At 51.0% G+C, this 23,317-nt stretch overlaps 1 protein-coding gene across 1 annotated transcript in view; it reads right to left on the minus strand.

The window, feature by feature from the left end:
• The window catches only part of PPP6R2 (protein phosphatase 6 regulatory subunit 2), a 59,124-nt gene extending 35,883 nt beyond the window's left edge, over positions 1-23,241 (minus strand). The window contains exons 1-11 of the mRNA XM_089505049.1: positions 22,948-23,241; positions 22,046-22,291; positions 21,316-21,502; positions 20,751-20,888; positions 16,820-16,885; positions 16,047-16,159; positions 14,944-15,057; positions 4,266-4,392; positions 3,821-3,973; positions 3,432-3,632; positions 2,371-2,435 (exon numbers count right to left, since the gene is read on the minus strand). Of these exons, the coding sequence (XP_089361175.1) occupies positions 2,371-2,435; positions 3,432-3,632; positions 3,821-3,973; positions 4,266-4,392; positions 14,944-15,057; positions 16,047-16,159; positions 16,820-16,885; positions 20,751-20,888; positions 21,316-21,502; positions 22,046-22,272 (1,391 nt within the window). The 5' untranslated portion in view covers positions 22,273-22,291; positions 22,948-23,241. The remainder of the gene's footprint in view (positions 1-2,370; positions 2,436-3,431; positions 3,633-3,820; positions 3,974-4,265; positions 4,393-14,943; positions 15,058-16,046; positions 16,160-16,819; positions 16,886-20,750; positions 20,889-21,315; positions 21,503-22,045; positions 22,292-22,947) is intronic.
• Positions 23,242-23,317: the final 76 nt, after the last annotated feature.

Below are 23,317 nucleotides of genomic sequence, written 5' to 3' on the forward strand. Positions count from 1 at the left end.
TTAGCTCTGGTTCTGCACAGGGCCAGCGGCTCAACATTATGCATCCACACATACTGATTTGTGCCTTTCTCACCAACTTCTGGGGTTTGGGGGCCTCTCAGTCATCTCCCGCCATGCCTGCTCAGTTCCTTTGTGGCTGTAAAACCCACCAGAACCCCAAGGGAAAACCCTGAGATCCAAGGCACTGGTTCCAAATCAAGAGGTAGGGCCACAGTTACAGTAAGTCTTCAGTGATCTTTGATGTCTCTACACTAATGCACAGAGCATGGGGAATAAGCAAGATGAACTCGAATTCCTAGCACAACAAAGCAAATACGATATAATAGGTATCATTGAAACCTGGTGGGATGAGTCTTATAATTGGAATGAAGGAATAGGAGGGTATAACCTTTTAAAGAGAAACAAGCCAAACAGGAAAGGAGGAGGAATAGCCTTTACACCAGGGAAGAGATCCAGGACATCAATCCTGGCAGCCAGGTGGAGAGCATCTGGATAAGAATCAAAGGGGAGGGAAACAACAAGGATGTTACGGTGGGAGTCTACTACAGACCCCCAAGTCAGACGGAGGAATTGGATGATGCCTTTCTAGAACAGATGACCACACAGTCAGAAAAGAGAGATGTAGTAGTGATGGGCGACTTCAACTATCCTGATATTTGCTGGAAGTCAAACTCAGCCAAATCCTCAAGGTCCTCACTTGCCTGGAAGACTATTTCATGGTCCAAAAGGTGGAAGAGGCAACAAGGGGGTCATCTATTTTGGGTCTGATCCTAACCAACAAGGATGACTTGGTTAATGGGGTGCAAGTGGTGGGATCCTTAGCTGGAAGTTTGTTATACAATGGAAAGGAGAAGCCAGGCAGAGTCAGACACGCATTCTAGACTTTAGGAGAGCGGATTTCAGTAAACTTAGAGAAGGATTGAGGGTGATCCCTGGTCAGAAATACTAAAAATGAAGGGAGTTCAAGATGGATGGGAGTTTCTAAAAAGAGAGATACTGAAGGCACAATTTAAAACAGTTCCAGTGAGGAAGAATAATGGGAGATGTCTCAAGAAACCAGGATGGATGACTAAAAACTTTCAACCGAGTTAAGTTTGAAACGGAAGATGTATAAGAAATGGAAAAACAGAGAAATCACCAAAGAGGAATTCAAACAAATAGCAGGCACATGTAGGGGTAAAGTCAGAAAAGCCAAAGCACAGAATGAACTCAGGCTTTCCAGAGAGGTTAAGAACAACAAAAAGGGCTCTTTTGGATATGTCCGCAGCAAAAGGAAGAAGGAGGAAACGGTGGGGCCGCTGCGTGGAGAAGATGGCAAAATGCTAACAGGGGACAGAGAATAGTGGAATTTCATAGTAGAGGAATACCTGGTTAAACTAAATGAATTTAGGACTCCAGGACCAGATGAACTCCATCCAAGGGTACTAAAAGAACTGGCAAATGTCATATCGGAGCCATTGGCCATAATAGTCTTTGAGGACTCCTGGAGAAGAGGAGAAGTCCCAGCAGAATGGAGGAGGGCAAACGTTGTCCCCATCTTCAAAAAGGGGGAAAAAGAGTCACCCTCCTTTGGACACATGGCTCCAGTTTCTCAATGTCCTTTTTGAATTGCTTTGCCTAATAAATAATAATAACAGCTTTATTTATATACCCCTTTTCCGTGGCGATCAAAGCAGTTCACAAGCTATTGAATAGAGATAACATCAAATATTAATACACACAGTATCAAATACATAGCAGATAAAACTACGGCAAATATGAATTAAACAAAGTTCCTTAAAATCACGTATAAAAACATTAATAACATGTCAGTCATAAAAAATATCTTTCAACAGAGGGATAATTTCTGCGAGGAGTTGGAAGGGTATGCTAACCAGAAGAGGTAGGTCTTTAAGGCTTTCTTAAAGGCATCTTTGCCTAGACCTGGACACAATATTATTCCAGGTGGGGCCTGATCAAAGCAGAATAGAGTGGCACTATTACTTCTCTTGATCTAGACACTATACTTTTATTGATGCAGCCTTAAATTGCATTGGCCTTTTTAGCTGCTGCATTGCACTGTTGACTCATGTTCAACTTGTGGTCTCCTTGGACTCCCAGATCCCTTTCACATAAGTATAAGTCTCCTTAAACCTGGTGTCCCCCACCATCCTATATCTGTGCATTTTATTTTTCTGCCCTAAGTGCAGTACCTTACATTTCAACCTGTTGAAGTTCATTTTTTTAGCTTTGGCCCAGCTTTCTAATCTATTCAGGTCATTTTGAATTTTAATCCTGTCCTTTAGGGTGTTAGCTATTCCTCCTAATTTGGTGACACACAGACACACACAGACACACCAGACTGCGGTGCCCAAGGACAAAGAGTCTTACTGTATTCTGTCGTTGGTCTCCCAGGCATCCAGAATCCTCTGCACCAGGCAGCACTTCTGGAACAGCTGGAGAACAGAGAGGGGTATCAGGGCTGCAGCACCAGCTGGGCAGCACATGCCCCCCTTCACCACAGCCCAATAGGCAGAGACAGCGGTGGAAGGATGGCACCCACCATCCCAAGTGCTCCTCGAGCCAGAGACGCCAAGCCCACCTCTGCCAAGGGGGCAGTCCCCTTCCCCTCCTGGAGGACCTTGCCCAGCCCAGGGGGCGCGTGGATGGAGCAGCCAGCCCAGAAGGGAAGGTTGGAGAAGGAGTGGGGGGGTGCACATGTGCACTCTTGATTCCTCCCCCTCTCTCTCTGGTGGCTATCAGCCACGTTTACAAGAGTCCTGGGTGAGAGATGGCAAGGGAAGAGGAGGGGGGAGAAGGAGCAGCCCAAATGCTGCCCTTTCCCCTTCACCAGTCCTTCTCTGCAACTCAGCTGCGCCAGGCCAAGCATGGCAGTTAACCGCCCCGCCTGGAAAACTAGCACGTTCCTGACTGTTTTGTGATATCAATTAAAGCTGAAATTGACATGTTTCAATGCTCCAAATAGCTTAATACTATTTTATTGCTCTCATTTTGTATGTTTTTAATTGCATTGTTCTCTTAAATTGTGAGCGGCTTTGAGTCCCAATTCTGGGGGAAAGCAGGATTTAATAAATAGTGATGTGGACAAGGAAGAGGATATAAGGCAGTCCTGGTGACGCCGTGGTTAAAAGACAGCACTTCAGCCACAAGGTTGTAAGTTCGATCCCTGACAGGGCTCCAGGTTGACTCAGCCTTCCATCCGTTCATAGGTCAACAAAATGAGCCAAGGGCTGATGTCATGATTCACAGCTCCAGCCACTGCAGCAGATTGGCTGCCGCACTGCCAATGCAAAGGTGGCAAAATGGGGGGGCAGGGGGATGGAGGAAGGACCTCTCCTTCCCAGGCTGGCTTGCAGATGCCTGGCCTCAGGCGGCACTGCCAGACCCCTTTTTCCCTCCAAGCGCAAGAGAGCAAGAGTAAACCTCCTCACGTGAGTCACCATGACGTTCTCGGGCTGACCATTCCTAGGCAGGTCAGCCTCCCCTGGGGCTGGGTTCTCCTCCATGCCGTTCTTTTCTGCGTTGCTTGGGGCCGGCTGACTTTCGGGTGCCGAATGGGCCAGAATAGCCGCGACACACAATTCCACTTGGAAGTGCAGGAAGTTATTCCAAGTGTATTTGAAAAATAGGTCCTGAAAGAGAGAGAAAGAACAGCAGCAACATTCACTCTCCTCTCCAGGCTCTTTTCCACAGACAGCCCATTGAGGGTGGTGGTGGTGGGGTGTGTATGTGTCTGTGTGAGTAAGAACCGCTGGCCCTCAGCCTCAGGAAGCCACAGGCAACCAACTGCTCTTTCCCTGCCACCTCCAGCCCTACTCACGAGCAGCAGGTCCATGGTGTTGAGCCGGCAGAGCTCCTGGTTTATGCTGGGAGTGTTGGTGTGCAGGAGGGCACCAATCAAGCGGGCGCCATGAAGACGGGCATTCCCCAATGGCTCTTCCAAGACCCCAATGGTAGTCAAGATGGAGGCTGCCTGTCTCAAACAAGAGGAAGAAGGAGCCATTCAGTCACACTAGGCCAATCTGAAGCCCAAAGGGGCTGTTGTTGACCACTGACCAATTGCGCAGGGCCTGACTGCTTCCTTGATGTTTGCAATCTGACACCTCAGAGACCTTGGTGGTTACATGCCATGGGCGGCTTTCAATGGGGCAGAGAATGCCAGTTACCCACAAAGCCACAAGGCTCACCCCTTACCTCTACTATGCCAAGACAGAGAGGCAGGAGGGCCGCAATCATCCCCATCCAACCCAGTAGGATCTCCATACCTTCGGCGGGTGGAGCAGCAGCTGGTTGAAGTCACTCAGCCGTGGCTCGATGCCACGCAGGATGCCACTACTGACAGTGTAAGACCTCTCGAATCCCTGAGAGAAGGACTCCACCAGCCCCTCCATGCTGCGGGCACAAAGAGACATGCCGCCATCAAGACGGTGAGCGGCAGAGAGGCCAGGACCGGGCCAGGCTGCCTCCCAAGCACAGCACTAGGCTGGGCCTTGCAGAGGAGCTCCTCAGAGCCACAGCTGTACCGCTGCTTCCTCACTGAAAGTCACAGGGCAGGGTAGACTTCTGAAGGCAATGGAAACTGGGGTGCAAGCATGTTTGCATTGGCTTGTGTTAATTTCTGGACAGAAAGCAAAAAACAGTCAAAGAGTCACAAATGACCCCCCCAAAAAAAGCTCGTTTTCTGCTTTCTCTTTAGAGACATTTGTGGCTCACACTAAAACATCCACACACAACATAATACATAAAATTACAATATCCCACCCCCCCCAAATGAATATGAACGTTGGCACTTACCCGTGATACGTTCATTTCCAGCAGACAAGGGTCCTAGCATCCTGTATTCTGGGTTTAGCTCCTCCTATTTGCTCGTGTAGGCAGGGACAATAGAACAAAGACCGGCCCCTATATAGGGAGAACCTAGCCCCCCTGGGCCTCAGTCAATAACAAGCCAAGCGAGTAGTAAGGTACACCAAGACTTTAGTAACCTCAGCTAAGGGTTAACTAGAACACCTTAGAAAACTAGTCCAAGAACAAACAAGAACTCAGAAAACCAATCCAGCAACCAGAAGAACAAGGCAGGTCCACCAAGACGCAGCTAGGGTCGGAGGCCGCAGGCAGCACCTGGGTGGGCAGGATGCTAGGACCCTCGTCTGCTGGAAATGAACGTATCACGGGTAAGAACCAACGTTCGTTTTCCCAGCAGACAGGGTCCTAACCTCCTGGGATTTACAAAAGCCCTCTCGAACTGGGAGGGAAGTGCTGCTAGGAGACTGTGGGCCCTGACACAATCTGTTGGAGGACCCTCCTTCCAAATGACGCCTCAGCAGACTGAGACACGTCCAGTTTGTAATGTCTTATGAAGGTCGAAGGCGACTTCCATGTGGCCGCCCTGCAAATGTCTCACAGGGAGGCGCTAGTGGTCAGGGCTGCAGAGATAGATGCACTCCTGGTTGAGTGCGCCATCACCCCCTCGGGTGGAGCGACATCAAGAGTTCGGTAGCTCTCTTGAATACAAGACCTGACCCACCTACTCAGAGTCAAGGCAGATACCTTGCACCCCGAAGAGCCCGGGAGAAAGGAAATGAACAACACCTCGGATGACCTTAAGGTTGAAGTCCTCTTGATGTAGATTTTGAGGGCTCTGTGCACATCCAATGTGTGTCAGGTCTTTCCCAAGTCCTTCTTAGGATCAGGGCAGAATGAAGGCAGGAGAATGTCCTGTGACACTTGAAAGGCTGAGTTGCCCTTAGGCACGAAGGTAGGATCTGGACGAAGGCACACTGAGACAGGCCTAAAAATACACAAGTCTTTACGTACCGACAGGGCCCCAGCTCTGACACCCGTCTGGCAGAGGGAATGGCTGTGAGGAAGATGACCTTAAGGGAGAGGTGTTTGAGGGAGGCCTCCCAAAGGGACTGGACCGGCCCAACCGTCAGCGCCTTTAAGACCGTGTTCACGTCCCAAGTTGGAAAACGATGTCTGGTGGTTTGGGCTCTGTTGGAAACTCCCCTCAACAGCCTCTTAATGTGAGGATGGCCGCCATTCTAGCTGCTCTCTTATGGAGCAGAACCGACGTGATGGCAGGCATCTGCCTTATAACCATGTTGGGTCTAAGTCCCTTTTTGATGCCATCTTGGATGGACTAAAGCAGGTCAGACACTGAAAACCTGAAGCAGTTGATGAGAACTTGTCTAAAAGGTGGATTATGTGATCAATCAGAATGGAACCTGATCCAATCTGGACCTATGGCAGCATCCAGCCTATCACTAATCACCTTGTCAACTGGTTATAGCAATGAAGGTGATATTAAGGTGATTTCACTTGTAGCAATTAAGACTTATCACTCTGAAAGAGGAATGTTAATGTCTGACCACCAACTAATATTTCAAAACAATGTGAAGTTCTTACTGGAACCTCTGTGAACCTGTGTAAAATAAGACTAATTCCGTGGTTAGGCAAAGAAGACACTGGATTAACCTTTACCTCGCAGACATTGGTGAGTCCATGCAGAAGCATAGATGCACTCTGTGTTAACAGGGCATGCGGTCAGAATTAAGTCTGATTTCATCTGAGGATGAACTTGTCTAGAGGCTTCAAAAATTGCCCCAACTCCATGCAGCAGACTATCATCAGCCTATAGGAAGGCAGAGGGGCCTTCTGGCTGAATGAACTGCTGATTAAGCAATCATGAAACGGTAACAGAGGACTTGGCATGGATAACCTGCTGGTATCTAATTTCAAGGAGAGGATTTTCTCCACAAAAAGGATCTGTCAAAGGAACACAAACCTAAATTCTAAATAGACTAGTGGGCCCTCGATATGTATTGGGGTTGGTTTCAGGACTTTGCATGGATACCAAATCCATGGAAGCTCAAGTCACATAAAATATAATGGCATAGTAAAATGAAGTCTCTAATATAAAATAGTAAAATCACAGTTTGCTGTGTAATCTTTTGTTTTGTTTGTTTTTGGGAATATATATATATATATATATATATATATATATATATACACACACACACACACACACACATACATACACAAGCTGTGGGCATATAAGTGTCTGGTGTAAGTCTCTATATGGAGCTGTATGGTATATTAAATCTGAGCATTTGTGCTAGCAGAAAACAAGGCATAGGCACTAGGAAGTCCGTTTTTCCAGCCTCCGAAGGTAGTAGACAATGGTGTTGTTTAGACCAGACCTTGGCATGAAAACCCAGTCAGGGATAAGACTCTCACCCACACAGCAGCTAACCTTATAACAATAAAATCATAGAATCATGGAGCCATGCAGGAAATCACAATCCAAGCATGCCCAACAGTGTGCAAAGGAATCTCGTAGCACCCTGAGACCACTAAAAGAAGGATTGGCAGCATGAACCTTCATGGCCTTGAGCCCAACTCATCATATGCAAGACAGACCTTGTTTCAATAGGCCTATCCAGGGCAGGGAGCAGCTGAATGGCAAGCCCATCAGCAGGCATTCTTATTTAAAATGCAACTATCTAGACAAGGTAAGAGGCAATTGTGGTCTTTGTGGCAGACTCTTCAGGGCTCTGCAGGATGTCTGAATGGGGTTTGAAGCAACCCCTTAGCAGAAAGGCCTGATTATATTGTTTTAAAACACTCACGGAGGAAGGGGGGCTCTCCCCCCCCCCAACGGAGAGGAGGCTGTTTGTCTGTTTGTTTTTGATAAGAATTTTTGTTAACCCCCTGAATTAGTGAGAACCATCTCATGGAAGAAACTGTATTTTTTAGTTTCTTCCCTTCAATAGACATCTCTCCTATGAAAGAAGGGAAGGCAAGGGGAGCCACCTCTCCTGAGGCTAGCTGACTGAGGTTGCCTGTGTTTTATAACAGGAACATAACCCTTATGACAATAAAGTGGAGCTTGGTTGGTCACCTTAATCCAACATATCTATCACCTCATATGAGATGTTTTACCAAAGATCCTCGATGCATGTAAGTGACCAGAGGCCTTCTCCTTGCTTGAGTCACCCTGTCTATTAGCATTTAAATGAATCTGTATTGTTAAAGCTTATGCTCTCAATGAGAAGTGCTATGGCTGATAACAAAGGAGGTAGAACCATGTGCTCATCTTATGTCTTAGGCTGTTCCAGCTAAGGCAAAAAGGCTCTGGCCCTAATGGAGACAAGGATGGAGGCCCATGAGGAAGGAAGAAAAGTCATCATGTGGCTTTTATGGCTAGCCCCTTCCCTTGTTGAATTAGTTTCCAGGCATCTTCTCTGGCCTGGAAAAAGGAGAGGGGGGCAAGCAGAAACAGCACAACTAAAACCTCATGGGCTAACAGTAATAAAATGAACATCAGAAAATGTTAACCAGTATCTCTTGTAAATCTGAGCCCCCAGACCTGTTGATGTGGGGGCTCTCCTCTCCTTTATTTGCCCCATCAAGGGAGGCTGCCTGGGCAGTAGCTTCTTCCAGACACTGAGGAAACTGCTCTTAAGTCAGCAGTGACTGAAGACCATTGCTAATCATGGGTAGATAGCTGCATATGGCCTGTAGATGCTCACAGGGCACTTTGTTTTATTTATGTTTGAGACAGCCCCAACTTCAAGCTGGGGTCTAGAACAGGGGTCGGCAACCTCCGGCCCGCAGGCCGGATGCGGCCCGCGGAGGCCTGGCGACCGGCCCCTGGTTGCTGTTGCCGCCGCCAACCGTGGCGGCTTTTCGCCGCTCTGGGCACCGCCATTTTGGGCGGCAAAATGGCGGCAAGGTCGCGCGAGAGTTCGCCGCCATTTTGGGCGAAAAATGGCGACGCCCATAGCGGCCTCTGGGGCTATGGGCGCCGCCATTTTTTCGCCCAAAATGGCGGGGAGGTCACGTGAGACTTCGCCACCATTTTGCCACCCAAAATGGCGGCGCCCAGAGCGGCAAAAAGCCGTGATGGGTGGCCGCAGCGGCGGGCCTCTAGGAGGCCCGCTGCTGTCGCTGGGGCCCTCCAGGAGGGCTCCGGCGATGGCAGGGGGCCTCTGGGAGGCCCTTTGCTGTCACTGGGGCCCTCCAGGAGGGCTCCGACGGCGGCAGCGGGCCCCTGGGAGGCCAGTTGCCATCGCTGGGGCCCTTCAGGAGGGCTCCTGCGGCGGTGGCGGGCCTCTGGCATCAGGGGCCGGCAAAGACAGGGAGGCCTCCAGTGCTGGCGGTCCCCACCAGCTCTTTCCTGGCCTCTGACAGGGCCTGGGGCCCCGTCAGGGGCCGGCAAAGAGGAGGTGGCCTGGCCCCTGGGGCTGGAAGCTCTGCCCCAGGGGTGGAAGCTCCGCCCCAGGGGTGGGAACTCTGCCCCAGGTGGAAGCTCCGCCCCCAGAGGGTGGAGGCTCCACCCCTGGCACGCGGCCCCGCCCCCAGGGGGTGGAAGCTCCACCTCCCCGACTTCGGCCCCCCAGTTGTCTGAGGGACAGCAACCCGGCCCCCGGCTCAAAAAGGTTGCCTACCCCTGGTCTAGAAGCTTAGCCCTTTCAATCTCAGGCAGGCTTTACAGTAACCTGGCTGCATGATAGAAGCTGGCTTGGGCCTCAACTCCCTTCCCACTTGCATAGGTAGCTGGGAAGGGCAGAGGGGCTGCTGTGGGACATGGCTCCACATTCACCTGAGGTATGTCTGTGTCCTGAGAAAGGATAATCTCTGATGGAAAGGAGAGGCCAAGTGCTCAAGCTGCTCTCTTAAGAGTGCCACAGTTTGGGGCAGCCAAACACAATTGGGGATGAAGGGAACTCTCCACCCATGATATCCACAAGTGGTTTCCTCTTTTTTGTTGTTGTAATTTTTGGGGAGGGAACACAGGAGGATTTGTATCCATGTGCTCTCTCATAGAATACTAGGGTTGGAAGAGACCCCAAGGGCCATCCAGTCCAACCCCATTCTGCCATGCAGGAACTCTCAATCAATGCATACCCGATAGATGGCCCTCCAGCCTCTGTATAGAAGTGGGTGGCAGAGGTCATGCTCTCTCTGGAGAGGACATGAAGCCACTTTGTGCTTTGTTGTGGGATGCTCTGTGGCAGCCAAAAAAGACAATTTTAGAGTTGGAAGCTTCAGCTCCTGCTGGGCCAAATCCAGCTTCCTTTACAGCCATGCGGCTGTACAACATAAAGGAAGAGTCCTCTGCCTCCTTACACACCATCTCATTATAAGAATTCAAAAGGAATGTGCAGGAGCCCTGGCAACACCACCATGTCTTTCCCAGTCTGCAAAAGGATCCCCCACACCTGTTGGGGTCCTGGGTGCCATTGGGGCCAGAGATGGGAAGACCAAGGGTTTACGCCCCCATCTGCAGAGTCCCAAACCTTATGCTAGGCATGGTGCCTGCAATGGCCATGGCAGAGGCCTCATGGCAATGCCTGCCCTGAGCGAGGGCATTAGATCTGGCAAAGTTCTTTGGTGGCTAGAGAGAGAGGGCCCCTGGTACTCACCCTTCTGCTGTGTCTTCTGGCTGGCTTGCCTCTCTGACATTGGCCCTGCTTCAGGCTGGGCAGAGGTGATGCAGAGAAATCCTTTGCCATGGCTTTGGCTGGCCTGTCCTCTGAACTCTGGCTGGGCAGAGATGCTGAGGAGGGAAGTTTCCATGACTTCTGGCCAGTTTCCTCACTGATCCCTGGCCTTAAACAGGCTGGGCAGAGGTGATGTGGAGAAACAGAGACATGGAGGGGAAACCCCTCACCATCTCTTTCCACGGCTCCCATGTGCTGCAGTACTGTTTGCAGAAATCTCCTGTGCTCCCACCATGAAAGGGGGCAGCTCTGGAGGAGGGGGAGAGTCATTGGCAAAGCCAAGACCTTTCTCCAATCCTGGGAGCCCTTGCCATATTAAGTCCTCCTTTATGCTTCCAAGGCAGCAAGAGAAACGAAGAGAATAAAAGGACTGGAGGGGCTGTAGTGCAGAAGCTGCAGAGCAACAGCAAACACATCCCAATGGGTCTCCCTCTGAAGCCAGCTTCCTCTGTTGAGCTGGCAGACCCTGAGCTAGGGAAGCCTGGGTTAAGGATGGCCCCTCACCCATGCTCTCGGGGTCCTCTGCCATAGCCACCACCAAGGAAGGGGGGAAAGGCAGGAGAGAGGAGAAGAAAACTCTCAAACCGCTTTCGGAGAAAGGAAAAACCTTGCTGGCCCGAAGAGACACATCCTGCAGGAGCATAGGCAGGAACAAGACTGGGTCCAGGGGGGCTAGCTCCTCCCTATATAGGGGCCGGTCTTTTGTTTATTGTCTCTGCCTACAGGAGCGAATAGGAGGAGCTAAACCCAGAATACAGGAGGCTGTGACCCTGTCTGCTGGGAAATAAATAAATTACAAAAGAATTTAAAAATCAATTTATAATAAAGATAACATAGGCAGAGTGGTAGTAAACACATGGTGTGAGGGGTAATCAATCTGTGGCCGGGGAACTCCTTTAACAATAGAAACATTAGGCTATAGTGCCGGAAGGGCCATGCAGTCCAACCTCCTTCTGCCATGCAGAAATACCCAAGCAAAGCACTCCTCCTGACAGAAGGCCATCCAGCTTCTGTTCAAAGACCTTCAAAGGAGACTCCATTGCCCCACAAGGCACCAGCATCTTCCCCTGGCACACAGCAATTACCTTCAGGGAGTTCTTCCTAATGGTGAGGTGGAATCCCTTTGCCTGTGATTTGAATCCACTGCTTTGTGTCCTATTCTCTGGAGCAGAAGTGAACAACCTGGTTCCATGCTCAACATGATACCCCTTCAAATAGTTAAACCTGGCCTTCATGTCTCCCGTAACTGTCTCTTCTCCTGGCTAAACATACCCAGCTCCCCAAGCTGCTCCTCAAAGGGTTTGGTGGTCTCCAGACCTTTTACCACCTTGGTTGCCCTATGTGATATTTTAGTGGCCCTACTTTGTTGCTCTAATATTTAAGTGGAATCTCTTTCCCTACAGTTTACATCCATTGCTCTGTGTCCCAGTCTCTGCAGCAGCAGAAAAAAAGCTTTCTCCATCCTCAACACAACACCCCTTCAAATATTTAAACATGGCTATCATGCCACCCCTTCTCTTCTCCAGCCTAAACCTGCCAAGCTTCCTAAACCACTCCCTCATAGGGCTTGGTGGTTTCCAGACCTAAACAGCAGTAAGGTCTGTTCAACAGTGGAACAGACTCCTTCCTCGGAGTGTAGTGGAGTCTCCTTCCTTGGAGGTCTTTAAACAGAGGCTGGATGGCCATCTGTCAATGGGATGCTGTGATTGAGAGTTCCTGCATAGCAGAATGGGGCTGGGTTGGATCAGGGCCTTTCTTGTGGTCTCTTCCAACTCTATCAAAATTCAAAATGACCTGAATAGACTTGAAAGCTGGGCCAAAGCTAACAAAATGAAATTCAACATGGAGAAATGTAAGGTACTGCACTTAGGGTGGAGAAATGAAATGCACAGATATAGGATCATGGGTGACACCCGGCTGAATGAAACTACGTGTGAAAGGGATCTGGGAGTCCAAGTAGACCACAAGTTGAACATCAGTCAACAGTGCGATGCGGCTGCTAAAAAGGCCAATGCGATTCTAGGCTGCATCAATAGAAGTATAGTGTCTAGATCAAGGGAAGTCATAGTGCCTCTATTCTGCTTTGGTCAGGCCCCACCTGGAATAATCCTGTGTCCAGTTCTGGGCGCCACAATTCAAAAAGGACATTGAGAAACTGGAGCCATGTGTCCAAAGGAGGGTGACTAAAATGGTGAAGGGTCTGGAAACCATGGAGCCCTATGAGGAAAGACTTAGGGAGCTGGGGATGTTTAGCCTGAAGAATGGAAGGTTAAGAGGTGATATGATAGCCCTGTTTAAATATCTGAAGGGATGTCATATTGAGGAGGGAGCAAGCTTGTTTTCTGCTGCTCCAGTGAACAGGGCCCAATGGAGTAATGGATGGAAGTTGCAGGAAAAGAGATTCCAGCTCAACATTAGGAGGAACTTCCTGAGAGTAAGGGCTGTTCAACAGTGGAAGAAACTCCTTCCCCGGAGATTGTGGTGAACTCTTCTTCTTTGGAGGTCTTTAAGCAGAGGCTGGATGGCCATCTGTCAATGGGGGTGCTTTGATTGAGATTTCCTGCATGGCAGAAGAAGGGGGTTGGACTGGATTAGGGCCCTTGCGGTCTCTTCCAACTCTATGATTCTATGATTTTATGAACTGCTACCTGGAGACAAAGGCATGATGGTCCTGCTCAGCACAACCCGAGGGCTCCACGAGTGGCCCAGCAAAAAGGGTCCAGGCAATCCCTCCACTGCTCAGTCATGCTTCCCTGGGGGCTGCCTCTGGACAAACACTGCGCTGAGAAGGACACCCAGATCTCACAAAACCTGCCCCATGAAGTTACAGGGTAGGAAGGGGCAGCCAGAGGCACTGAGGCCAAAGGCCTGTGCCACGCAGTATCTAGAGCACCCCCAGTAGGTAGCTGTCCAACCTCTTTTTGAAGACATCCAGAGAAGGAGGGTCCATCACCTCTCTAGGCAAGAGGTTCCAGTTGCTTCTGGTGTTCAATCCAAGCCTGCTCCCTACAACTCAGAGCCCTCTGAGGCAGCAGAGAACAGGCCTGCTCTTGAGGTAATCCAAGGATGCCTTTATGCAACCCCTCAGTCTTCTCTTCACCAGGCTGAACATGCCCAGCTCCTTCAACCTCTCCTCATAGTAGGGAGGTTGTGGCTACTGACTGCGACTGTAGACCAGGGTTTGAATCTCCTCTTGGCTATGAAACCCACAAAGTGACCTTGGACAAGTCACACTCTCTCAGCCTCAGAGGAAGGCAAAGGCAGCTGTCCTCGGAATAAATCTTGCCAAGGAAGTCCCATGACAGTCGCCATAAGTCAAGAATTACTTAAAGGCACACACCAACAAACCTTGTATCATCCTTGTTCCTCCTCCCAACCTGCCCTGACTTGTCCATATCCTTTTTAAAATGGGGCGTCCAGAACACAAATGGTACACGACTCCCCCAAAAATGGCTAAGATGTTTAAGGGAATATTGTATAATGCTGTAAGTGCAAGAAAAAGGTTGGTCCATTTTTCCATAGATGGTGGAAATGGAAAAGGGCCAGAAAATTTTGGTCTAAAACTAATAAGTGGATAGAAAAAAATCCTGAAAATGAAAATTAATTCGAGGCCGTAAGTATATTTGTTAAATATGACTAATTTAGATGATAAGGAAGAGAAAGAGCAGAGAAATTTGTTAAGTGATTTAATCAAAGCTGCAAGGCTGGTCTTTGCAAGGAAGTGGGAAACCAACAAAATGCCAAGATACTCCTCCTATCAGTTAGAAAAGGTGCCGGAATCAGCCGCTTGAGATGAACTGTCAGACTTGGTGAGAAATAGTTCAGGGGACATGTTTAAGGAAACGTGGAATCCAATTATAGAGTATATTAATCAGAAAAGAGAAAACATCAGTTGTGCAGAATTAAAATACAGTGGTACCCCGGGATACGAATGCGCCGCCTTACGAAATTTCCGGGTTACGAAAAAAATCCATTGAAAAAAACAGTTCCGGGTTACGAAGGTTATTCCGGGTTACGAAGAAAATTTTTGGTGCTTTTCGGCACGATTTCGCACGAAATCGCGGCTTTCGCTATTAGCGCCTATGGGCTTTTCGGCTAGCGAAAGTTTCCGGGTTACGAAAGCGGCGGCGGAACGAATTAATTTCGTAACCCGGGGTACCACTGTATAAGATATTTCAGTTCATATTACTTTTATTATAATTTGTGATGATGAAAGAAAGTTAACAGTTCTTGTTATTATAATTAGAAATTAAAAATGATTTAGAAAGCAAATAGAGGGAAGGAGGAATTTGAATTTTTGTGTGTTGGTTGTTTTGTTTCGTGGGTTTGATTTGTCTATTCCTATTTCTTTGTCTCTGTTAATACGGAAATCAATTTCTTTTCAAAAAGGGGGCATCCAGAACTAAACGCACTCCTCTCCTCCATCATCACTCACCCGGTGCGCCTGGGTTCCAGTAAGGTCAGCAGGGCCTGACTTCCACTCACAATGCAGCTCTCTGTCCACTCGCCATCAAACATGTTCCTCAGAAGCTGCTCCACGCATTCCTGCCTGACAAGACCAAGAGGGGAAAGGCCACTGCCTGGGAGCCCTGGCTGGCAAACGCCAGGGCACCCCAGGTATGGCACATAAGTCACAGGCGCCCAGAAGGACACAGCGGCTGCAGCATAACAGCCCCGGCTGGGTGTCTCAGGAAGCCTCTCTCCAGCCCAAAGACCATCATGTACTGGTCTCCTGTACATTTTTGCTGCAGCTGCCACTGCCTCCAACCCCCCTTTTCAGGCAGTGAAGCCTATGTTTTCATTCCCCCTTTTCCTGGAACTCTCCCCCTCCCTTGTGAGGCTGAGAGCCTGATGGATCCAAGGCTAAGCCATAAAGTTCAGATGCCAGGGGGAAAGCAAACTTGAGTCTGTCTTCCAGAAATAGTCCAGCCACACATAGCCTCTGGTCTGTTCTAGTCTGTTTGCTCTACTCTATTCCATTCTATTCTATTACTTGATTTACACCCCACTTTTCTCCACAGCAGGTTACAGAACAACAAAATTTACAGCTAGGAACACCTGTAGCTCAATACAGACAGAAAGGGATGGTCAAAAGCGCATTTACAGCGCTAGAGACATTTAAGACTGTAAATTAACAGCAAAGAATAAATAGAAGGTAGTACATTAGAGAAGCCCCCTTTCTTGTGAAATGACCAGACCCCAACAACTTGTGGGAATCAGAAGGCCTTCTTCCCCTGCCAATGGCAAGGAGAGAACCAGCTGCCCATCAACCAGAGGGAGCTCCCGAGTGCCAAGGGAGCAGCCTTGCCATCGCCCTCCTGCCCTCCAAAGTGCGAGCAACAGAGACTCCCAGCTAAGATGCCACTCTGCTCTCCTCTGGAGGAGGGACTGTCATCTCTACCCACTTGGCCGCCCTGCTTCCACCCCAAGAGAAACCCCTCAGAGCCATAAGTGGCAGCAGCGGCTGCCCTTCCCGGGCCCCTTCCCAAGATGAAGCCACCATGACAGTCTGGCTGGCCCTTGGACCTTGGCACTTACGACTCCAGCACTGCCAGGAGAGGGTCAGCTTCTGGGGCATCCTGGAGTTGGCTGCTCTGATCTCTGCTCAGCCGGATGATGTCGCACAAGGTTTGGGAAGCATTGGACTGCCGCTGCAGAAGAGGAGGAGGAGGAACAGATGGGTCAATCATGGCCAAAGCAGCCTCAAGCAGCCATCAGCCTGGCAGAACCCCAAGCCGTTGCCAGCCTGGCCAAGACTTGGTTCTCCTGATGCCCTGCTTTGCAAGACAGGTCTGCCCCACTGGCTCCCTCCTCCCAATCCCTCTGCAGGCCCCTTTGGCATCTCAGCTCAAGAGAGAGCTCCACTCAGGCTTTGTGTAAAATCTTCCTTGACTCCTCCTCGTGGGAGCAGCCCGTGGGTGGCACTTCAAGTATGTCCAGGGTCGCCAGCCCTTGTTGGTGCTTTTGCTCCTTCCTAGCGCCTCTCCATGAGGGTCCGGCCCAGCCCTTCACTGAGCTCTTTGAAACTGGTTTTCCTAATGTCTGCGGGACTCTTTGCTTCCTCCCTTCCCTTCATATGCCCTCGCTCTCGGAAGAAGAGAGCAGAGGCAGGCACAACCCAGGAGAACTGCCTAGCAGCATTCAGCAGCAATAACACGAAAGGTTTGTGTCCAAAGGAATGTAAAGAGGCAACGAGGGGAAGAGAATAACCCCTTCCACTCCCGCATGCAGGCACACACACCCTCCCATGCAGTGAGAGCAACATGCCGGCCAGCCTCCCCTACAAGGCTGACTGCAGGGCTGCCACTCACATCATCATCCTGGCTGGGGTGGATCAGGCCCACGAGTCTCTGGATGACCTTTGCTTCATTCAGCCACTGATAGGACAGAAAAGGGGGGAACAAGAGGTCGTTATAGAGGAAGGCGTGATAGATGTGTGATACCTATTCCACCTTCCACTCGCCCTGCTACCCCAAAAGATCTGGAGAGCCTGCCTAACCAGCCGCCGAACCTCTCTCTGCAATGCCAGGTCAGGGAAGAATAAGTCCCAAATCATCTACGACTTATTGACAGACCACAATGCTGACCTGGCTTGTATCACGGAGACCTGGCTTGGAGCAGACAGCTCTGTAACCTGGGCTCAGGCCCTTCCGGCCGGCTACTCCGTCAATGAGCAGGTGAGGGGAAGCGGGCGGGGAGGGGGGTGGCCACGGTCCATAGAAACAACCTTACCTTAATCAGGATACCTATCTGCGCATTGGACCACATCGAGTGCATTTACCTTAGCTTGAAGACCAGGGATAGTCTGGGGATTCTGTTGGTTTATCGTCCACCCCGTAACCGAAGAGACTCCCTAGCCGAGCTGACGCAATTAGTCTTGGAGCTGGTGTCGGAGTTGCCTAGGCTGCTAGTCCTGGGCGACCTCAACACCCCCCTTGAGACTGGGCTGACTAACCTTAATGGTGCAGCTTGGGTGTTCATGGTCTCCATGACAAACATGGGCCTCTCCCAGATAGTCTCCGAGCCTATGCATTGCACAGGTCATGCCCTCAATGCGGTCTTCTGCACGGAACAGACACATCCGTGGGCGGAGATCATTAGTATCTCTGCTCTGTCACGGACAGATCATTTCCTGGTTAAGGTTGGACACAAGGCCACTATCCTTCTCTCCGGGGGTGGTCCGCCCTCGAAGGCTGATGGAACCTGTCAGGTTCCAAGAGGCCCTAGAGGGTCTTATGGTTGGCAGTGCTGGCGATTCTGTCGAAACTCTGGTTAATACATGGAATAACAACTTTACCAGAGTGATTGACAGGCTCGATGCCAAGCATCCTTTCCAACCCGCTCAAAATCATAACCCTTGGTATACGGAAGATCTTAGACAATTGAAGAGGGCTGGACAACGACTAGAGCGCCAGTGACAGAAATCTCAACTCATATCTGATAAGACACTTCATTTGACCTTTCTTAGGTTCTATCAAGTGGCGATAGGTGCACCTAAGAAATCCTTCAATTCTGCATTATCGGTCTGCAAAATCTCATCCAGCTGAGCTGTTTAGGGCAGTGAGGAACTTAACCCAAATACTTCCTACCCAGAACCCTTTATTAGATTCTTCTGAAGCCTGCTGTGACGCTTTTAATGATCATTTTGCAGATAAAATCTCTCGGGTAAGAGCTGATTTGGATGCCAATTTGAGGACAGAGACAACTAGAGAGGCATCCAGTGCCTCCGCCATTACTGTTAGGCTGGGTCTATTTGAGTCGGTAAGTACTGAGGATGTGGACAAGTTTCTTAGTAGTTTGACAAAGACGACTTGCCCTCTCAACCCTTGCCCATCCTAGCTGGCCATCCAAGGGGGAGAAAAAATCATGGTGATGCTGAAAAACATAATGAATGCATCCCTCAGGGAAGGCTCCCTGCCTCAAGGAGGCAGTAGTTAGACCACTTTAAAAAAGCCCTCCCTGGACCCCCTGGATAGAAATAACTACAGACCAGTCTCGCTACTACCGTTCCTGAGCAAGGTGATCGAGAGAGCGGTCGCCAATCAACTACAAGCAGTCTTGGAGGAAACGGATTTTCTGGATCCATTTCAAACCAGATTCAGGATGGGATACGGAGCGGAGACTGCCATGGTGGCCTTAGTCGATGATCTCCGTCTGGGCATCGACAGGGGAAGTGTGACCCTGCTGGTGCTCTTGGACATCTCAGCGGCCTTTGATACCATTGACCACGGTATCCTTCTGGAACGCCTGAGAGAGCTGGGTATTGGAGGCACTGCATTGCAGTCTTTCCGGTCCTACCTCTCGGGCATGTTCCAGATGGTGTCGCTTGGGGACAGTTGTTCGGCCAAGAGGGAGCTCAAATCGGGTGTCCCTCAAGGAGCGATTCTGTCCCCAATGCTGTTTAACATTTACATGAAGCTGCTGGGTGAGATCATGGGGCGGGGTGTTATCAGTACGCTGATGACACCCAAATATACTTCTCTATGTCTCAGATTGATGCAGTGACTAAGGATGGCATCTCTCCTCTGAATGCCTGTCTTACGGCGGTAATGGACTGGATGAGGGAAAACCGACTCAAGCTGAATCCAGGTAAGACGGAGGTACTTGCTATCGGAACCCCGAATCCAGGAATGGAGTTGTGTCAGCCAGTTCTGGATGGGGTCACACTTCCTCTGAACGATTCTGTTCAGTCTTTGGGTGCTTCTTGACTCGTCGCTCCAACTGACAGCTCAGGTGGATGCGACAGTCAAGAGCGTCTGCTATCAGCTCTGTCTGATATGCCAACTGTAACCCTTCCTGGAGCCGAGGGACCTGGAAACAGTAGTACATGCACTGGTCACCCCTCGATTGGACTTCTGCAATGCGCTCTACTAGGGGCTACCCTTGTGCCAAGTTCGGAAACTTCAGTTGGTACAAAATATGGCAGCCAGATTGATCACGGGAACTTCTAGGAATGACCATATAACACTGGTCCTGAAGTCTCTGACTGGCTGCCCATTAGTTTCCGTGCAAAGTACAAGGTGTTGGTGATTACCTTTAAAGCCCTACGTGGCTTGGGCCCAGAGTACTTGAGGGAATGCCTTCTTCCCTACTGTCCATCGTCCCGCACACTAAGGTCCTCTGGAAGAAATCTACGACAGCCAAAAAAATCAGTTTCCCAGAGGGCCTTTTCTATTACTGCTCCTAAACTACGGAACGACCGGCCGGAGAAGATCCCTCACATTCCCACTCTGACGGCTTTTAAGAAAGCTCCCAAGACGGATCTCTTCCGGCAGGCCTTTCCAACCTAGTTCCCTCCCCAGATATAGAGGTATTTGTCCCCTCATCTGTCTATTTCCCCCCGCCAATGTTTCTGCCTATGTTTTGGTTGTTCAATGTTTTGAATGTTTTTATACTATTACTGTTTAATTCTGTTTTCGTACTGGGAATGGGGGGGGGGTAGGTCTAGGGTTTGATTTTTGTTTAACTCTATTGTAATGCAATGTATTTTGTTGCTGTAACCCGCCCGGATTCTTCCTGATTGGGCAGGCTAGAAATACATCTTTATTATTATTATTATTATTATTATTATTATTATCATTAACAAGCCAGGGTCAACAATTCCACTCCCTTGGCGGCACGTGCCACCAAGCTCTGGAGAAGTCCGGCCTGGGAGAAGTATCCCCTTTTGGCACTCTGAGCCGACTCCCTAGCCACCCAGCCAGAGGCCCTGTCACCATCTCCCCATCCACCCAACATGCAGAGGACATGCGCAGAAGGCTTGCATAAGCCACAGGAAAGGAACTCCTGGTAACTCACTAAGGACCAAGGAAGGAGCAAAAACTCCCTGGCTCTCCCACTCCCTCCTCAAAAGCAGAATGCCAGCAAGGCAGAACCAACCAGGGGTGGAAATTACACTTCCACTGGAAGCCACTGTGAACCACACCTCCAACCTCATCAGGCCGTCTGACAGCCAAAGACTGTGCCAAAGAACATGTGGGCTTCTGAAATGCAGAGTGGAAGGGACCAGTCCTAAAAAGGTGGGAAAGGGAGTCCTGGGAGAGTGAGGATCCTGTGGCCCAGAATGGGAGGACTGGCCAGCCTGACCTCTGACATACCAGCGCTTCCCTTTGCAACGGCCCCAATGGTCCAGTCAGCCCAGGGTCAAGACAGGCACAGCCTTGTCCAGTTGTCCTTCCCACCTGCTCTTCCACCCACAAGCCCTGAAGGGAGAGTCTGACTACAGGGCCATGCAAGGCTCACATGGAGGACATCCTGGCGCAGCTGGGCTGGTTCCACGCAGCTGATGAGTCGCAGAAGAAGGTCCATCATGGCAGATGTGTTAATGTGCTTCAGCACCAGGTCAATAAACTGGTCTTTCTTCCTCAAAAACACAATCACCTTTAAAAAAAGACATACAGCTTCAGCTCTTTACTTTTTGCCTATTGATGCAGACTAGAATTGCATTGACTTTCTTAACTGCTGCATCACGCAGCTGTCTTATGTTTAGCTTGCGGTCTACTAAGACTTTTTTAGTTTCCCTTTCCACATATCCTCTTGTAAAGCCAAGTGACTCCACTCCTCTATCTGGGCCTTTCATTTATTTTCTCCCAAAATATACTACCTGACATTTCTCCCTGTTGACGTTCATTTTGTTCCTTTTAGCCCAGCTCTCTAATCTGCAGACGTGGATTAATTCCCTCCCTGGAGCCACCCTACTTCATGTAAGCCTCAGAAAGAAAGGAAAGATGTTTACAGGAGTCCCAGACAGGAAACGCCCAGAGAACTGTTTCACAAAGAAGGAAGGCTGGGCAGTGGGAACACCCACCTGCTCTGTCTTTCTGGCTATGAGGTTGCCAATGGTCTTGCTGAAGAAACTGGCCAGCAATGGGTTCAGGGGTGGCTCATGGTCCAGGAAGTCATAGAGGATGCACAGCAAGGCCTCATCCTCTCCAAGCTTGTCGTTGATCTGTGGCACGTCGGAGGTAAGCAGCTCGCAGGCTGTATTGGGGTACCTGAAGGAGAGAAGCATAACCTGCGGGGAAGTGGGAGGAAGCCAAGGGGACCACAGGGCCACTGCCCAGCCTGGCAGCCAGAGAGGCCAGCAGGTCCTGAGACGCAGGGCCTTCTGAACCTCTACCTGGAAGCACTTTCCCACCTGCCAGGCCAAAGGCAGGGAGGCTCTTCCAGGATGCCACTCTCAGGGTGCTCTTAAGGAGTAGCCTACAGTTCCTGTGGGTTTCCCAGGAGGAGGGAGCGCTTGGGGAGCCTCTCATCTGCCTCAGGCACCCCAGTCTCACCTCTATACCTCTTTTTGGCAAAGCAGGGTAGTGTCTGCAGCGCCCCGGATCCCCATCCCACACAAAGACCTGGAGGCTAGGGAATGCTGGGCACAGAGAGGCCCCCCAACCCCTGCTGCACCCTCAGTCTGCTCTCACCTGCGACAGGAGAGGAGCGGCCTCACCCACTGAGTCCTGACGGGGGTAAATGGCAACCCCCCTTGCCCAGCCATACCAACCCGGTTGCCTCCTGGCAGGGCAGCCAAGCCCAGTACTTACTTGAAGCGGAGCTTCTCGTCCATGTCCAGCGGCGGCTCGTGGGTGATGAAGTTGACCAGCTGCTCCATGCAGGGCGGCTGGCAGAGGAAGTCCAGCAGCTTGCGGTTCTGCGCTTTGCACTCCTGGAGGAGGTCATCTTCCTCCATCAGCTCCTGCAGCGTCACATCCTCCTTCTCAAGCAGCTTGTCAACATGCGACGTGGCGTTCAAGTCGAATTTCCAGAACATGGTGAGAAGACCCAAGTGGCTGCAAAGGGGGAGACAGGGAGGGAGAGAGCCATGGAGCCATGGAAGAGACCCCAAGAAGGGCCCAAGCCCCTTCCCCTGCCCTGCAGGAGCCCCTCTGACAGATGGCCACCCAGCCTCTGTTGAAAGGCGGCCCCAAGGAGCCCTCTCTGCCCCAGCCCTGGAGAGCCACTGGGGAAGGGGCAGAGGGGCCTTGGGGTCTCTTCCTTCCTCTGGCCTGAAGCTGCCCAGAGAGGCAGGCTGGCCATGCCTCCTCCTCCTCCTCCTCCGGCCGCCATGCTCCTGCGTGCCTTCCTGGGGGGCTGGCGTCTTTACGGGCGCCTTGCTGACTCTCTTGACGTATTGGCATGCTCCTCCTCCTCCTCCTCCTCCTCCGAGGGTCGCAAACGGCTTCCAAGGCAATCGCCAAGGAAGGCACTCAGCCTGGGCTCAGCCTAAAGCCAGCTGGAGCCCTCCGGAGCCACGGCGCCCAAGGGCAGAGCGCTGCTGTTTGGGAGGAGCCAGGCTTCCCTCGGGCTCCAAAGGTGGGCAAACCCCGCAGAAAGCCAGCCCCAGGGCCGCTCGGAGCGGGGCCCGGGCCCTCGGGAGCCCGACCGCCGTCCCGCGGCCTGGAAGCAGGCGGGAAGGGCCCGAACGCCACGGCGGCCTCCTCCTCACCTCCTCCTCCTCCTCCTCCTCCTCCCGTCCGTCAGGAGCTTCGCCTTCGCCCTCGCCGCCGGCTTCCTGCGTCCGCGGAGGGCCTGCCTTCGGCAGCAACGTCCATTGAACGCCGCTTCCCTGCGGGAGGGAGGGAGGAAGGAGGCGGAGGCGTCGGGCCCAAGACCGCCCACGGGCGCCGCTCCCTGGCTGCCGCCCTCCCTCCCTCCCTCCTGGGCCCGGGACTCACGGACCTCGCTCTCGGCCGCCTCCTCCTCGTTCTTCTTCTTTGGCGGCTCTGGCTCCAAAATGGCGGACCGGGAGGGAGGAGGGACTGCGCATGCGCACGCGCCCCCCCCCGGACGGCCTACGTCACGCGGCGGTCTTCTCC

The sequence above is a fragment of the Sceloporus occidentalis genome, unplaced genomic scaffold (genome assembly GCF_023333645.1).
Source record: "Sceloporus occidentalis isolate IW3139 unplaced genomic scaffold, rSceOcc1.0.p SCAF_307, whole genome shotgun sequence".
Taxonomy (NCBI): domain Eukaryota; kingdom Metazoa; phylum Chordata; class Lepidosauria; order Squamata; family Phrynosomatidae; genus Sceloporus; species Sceloporus occidentalis.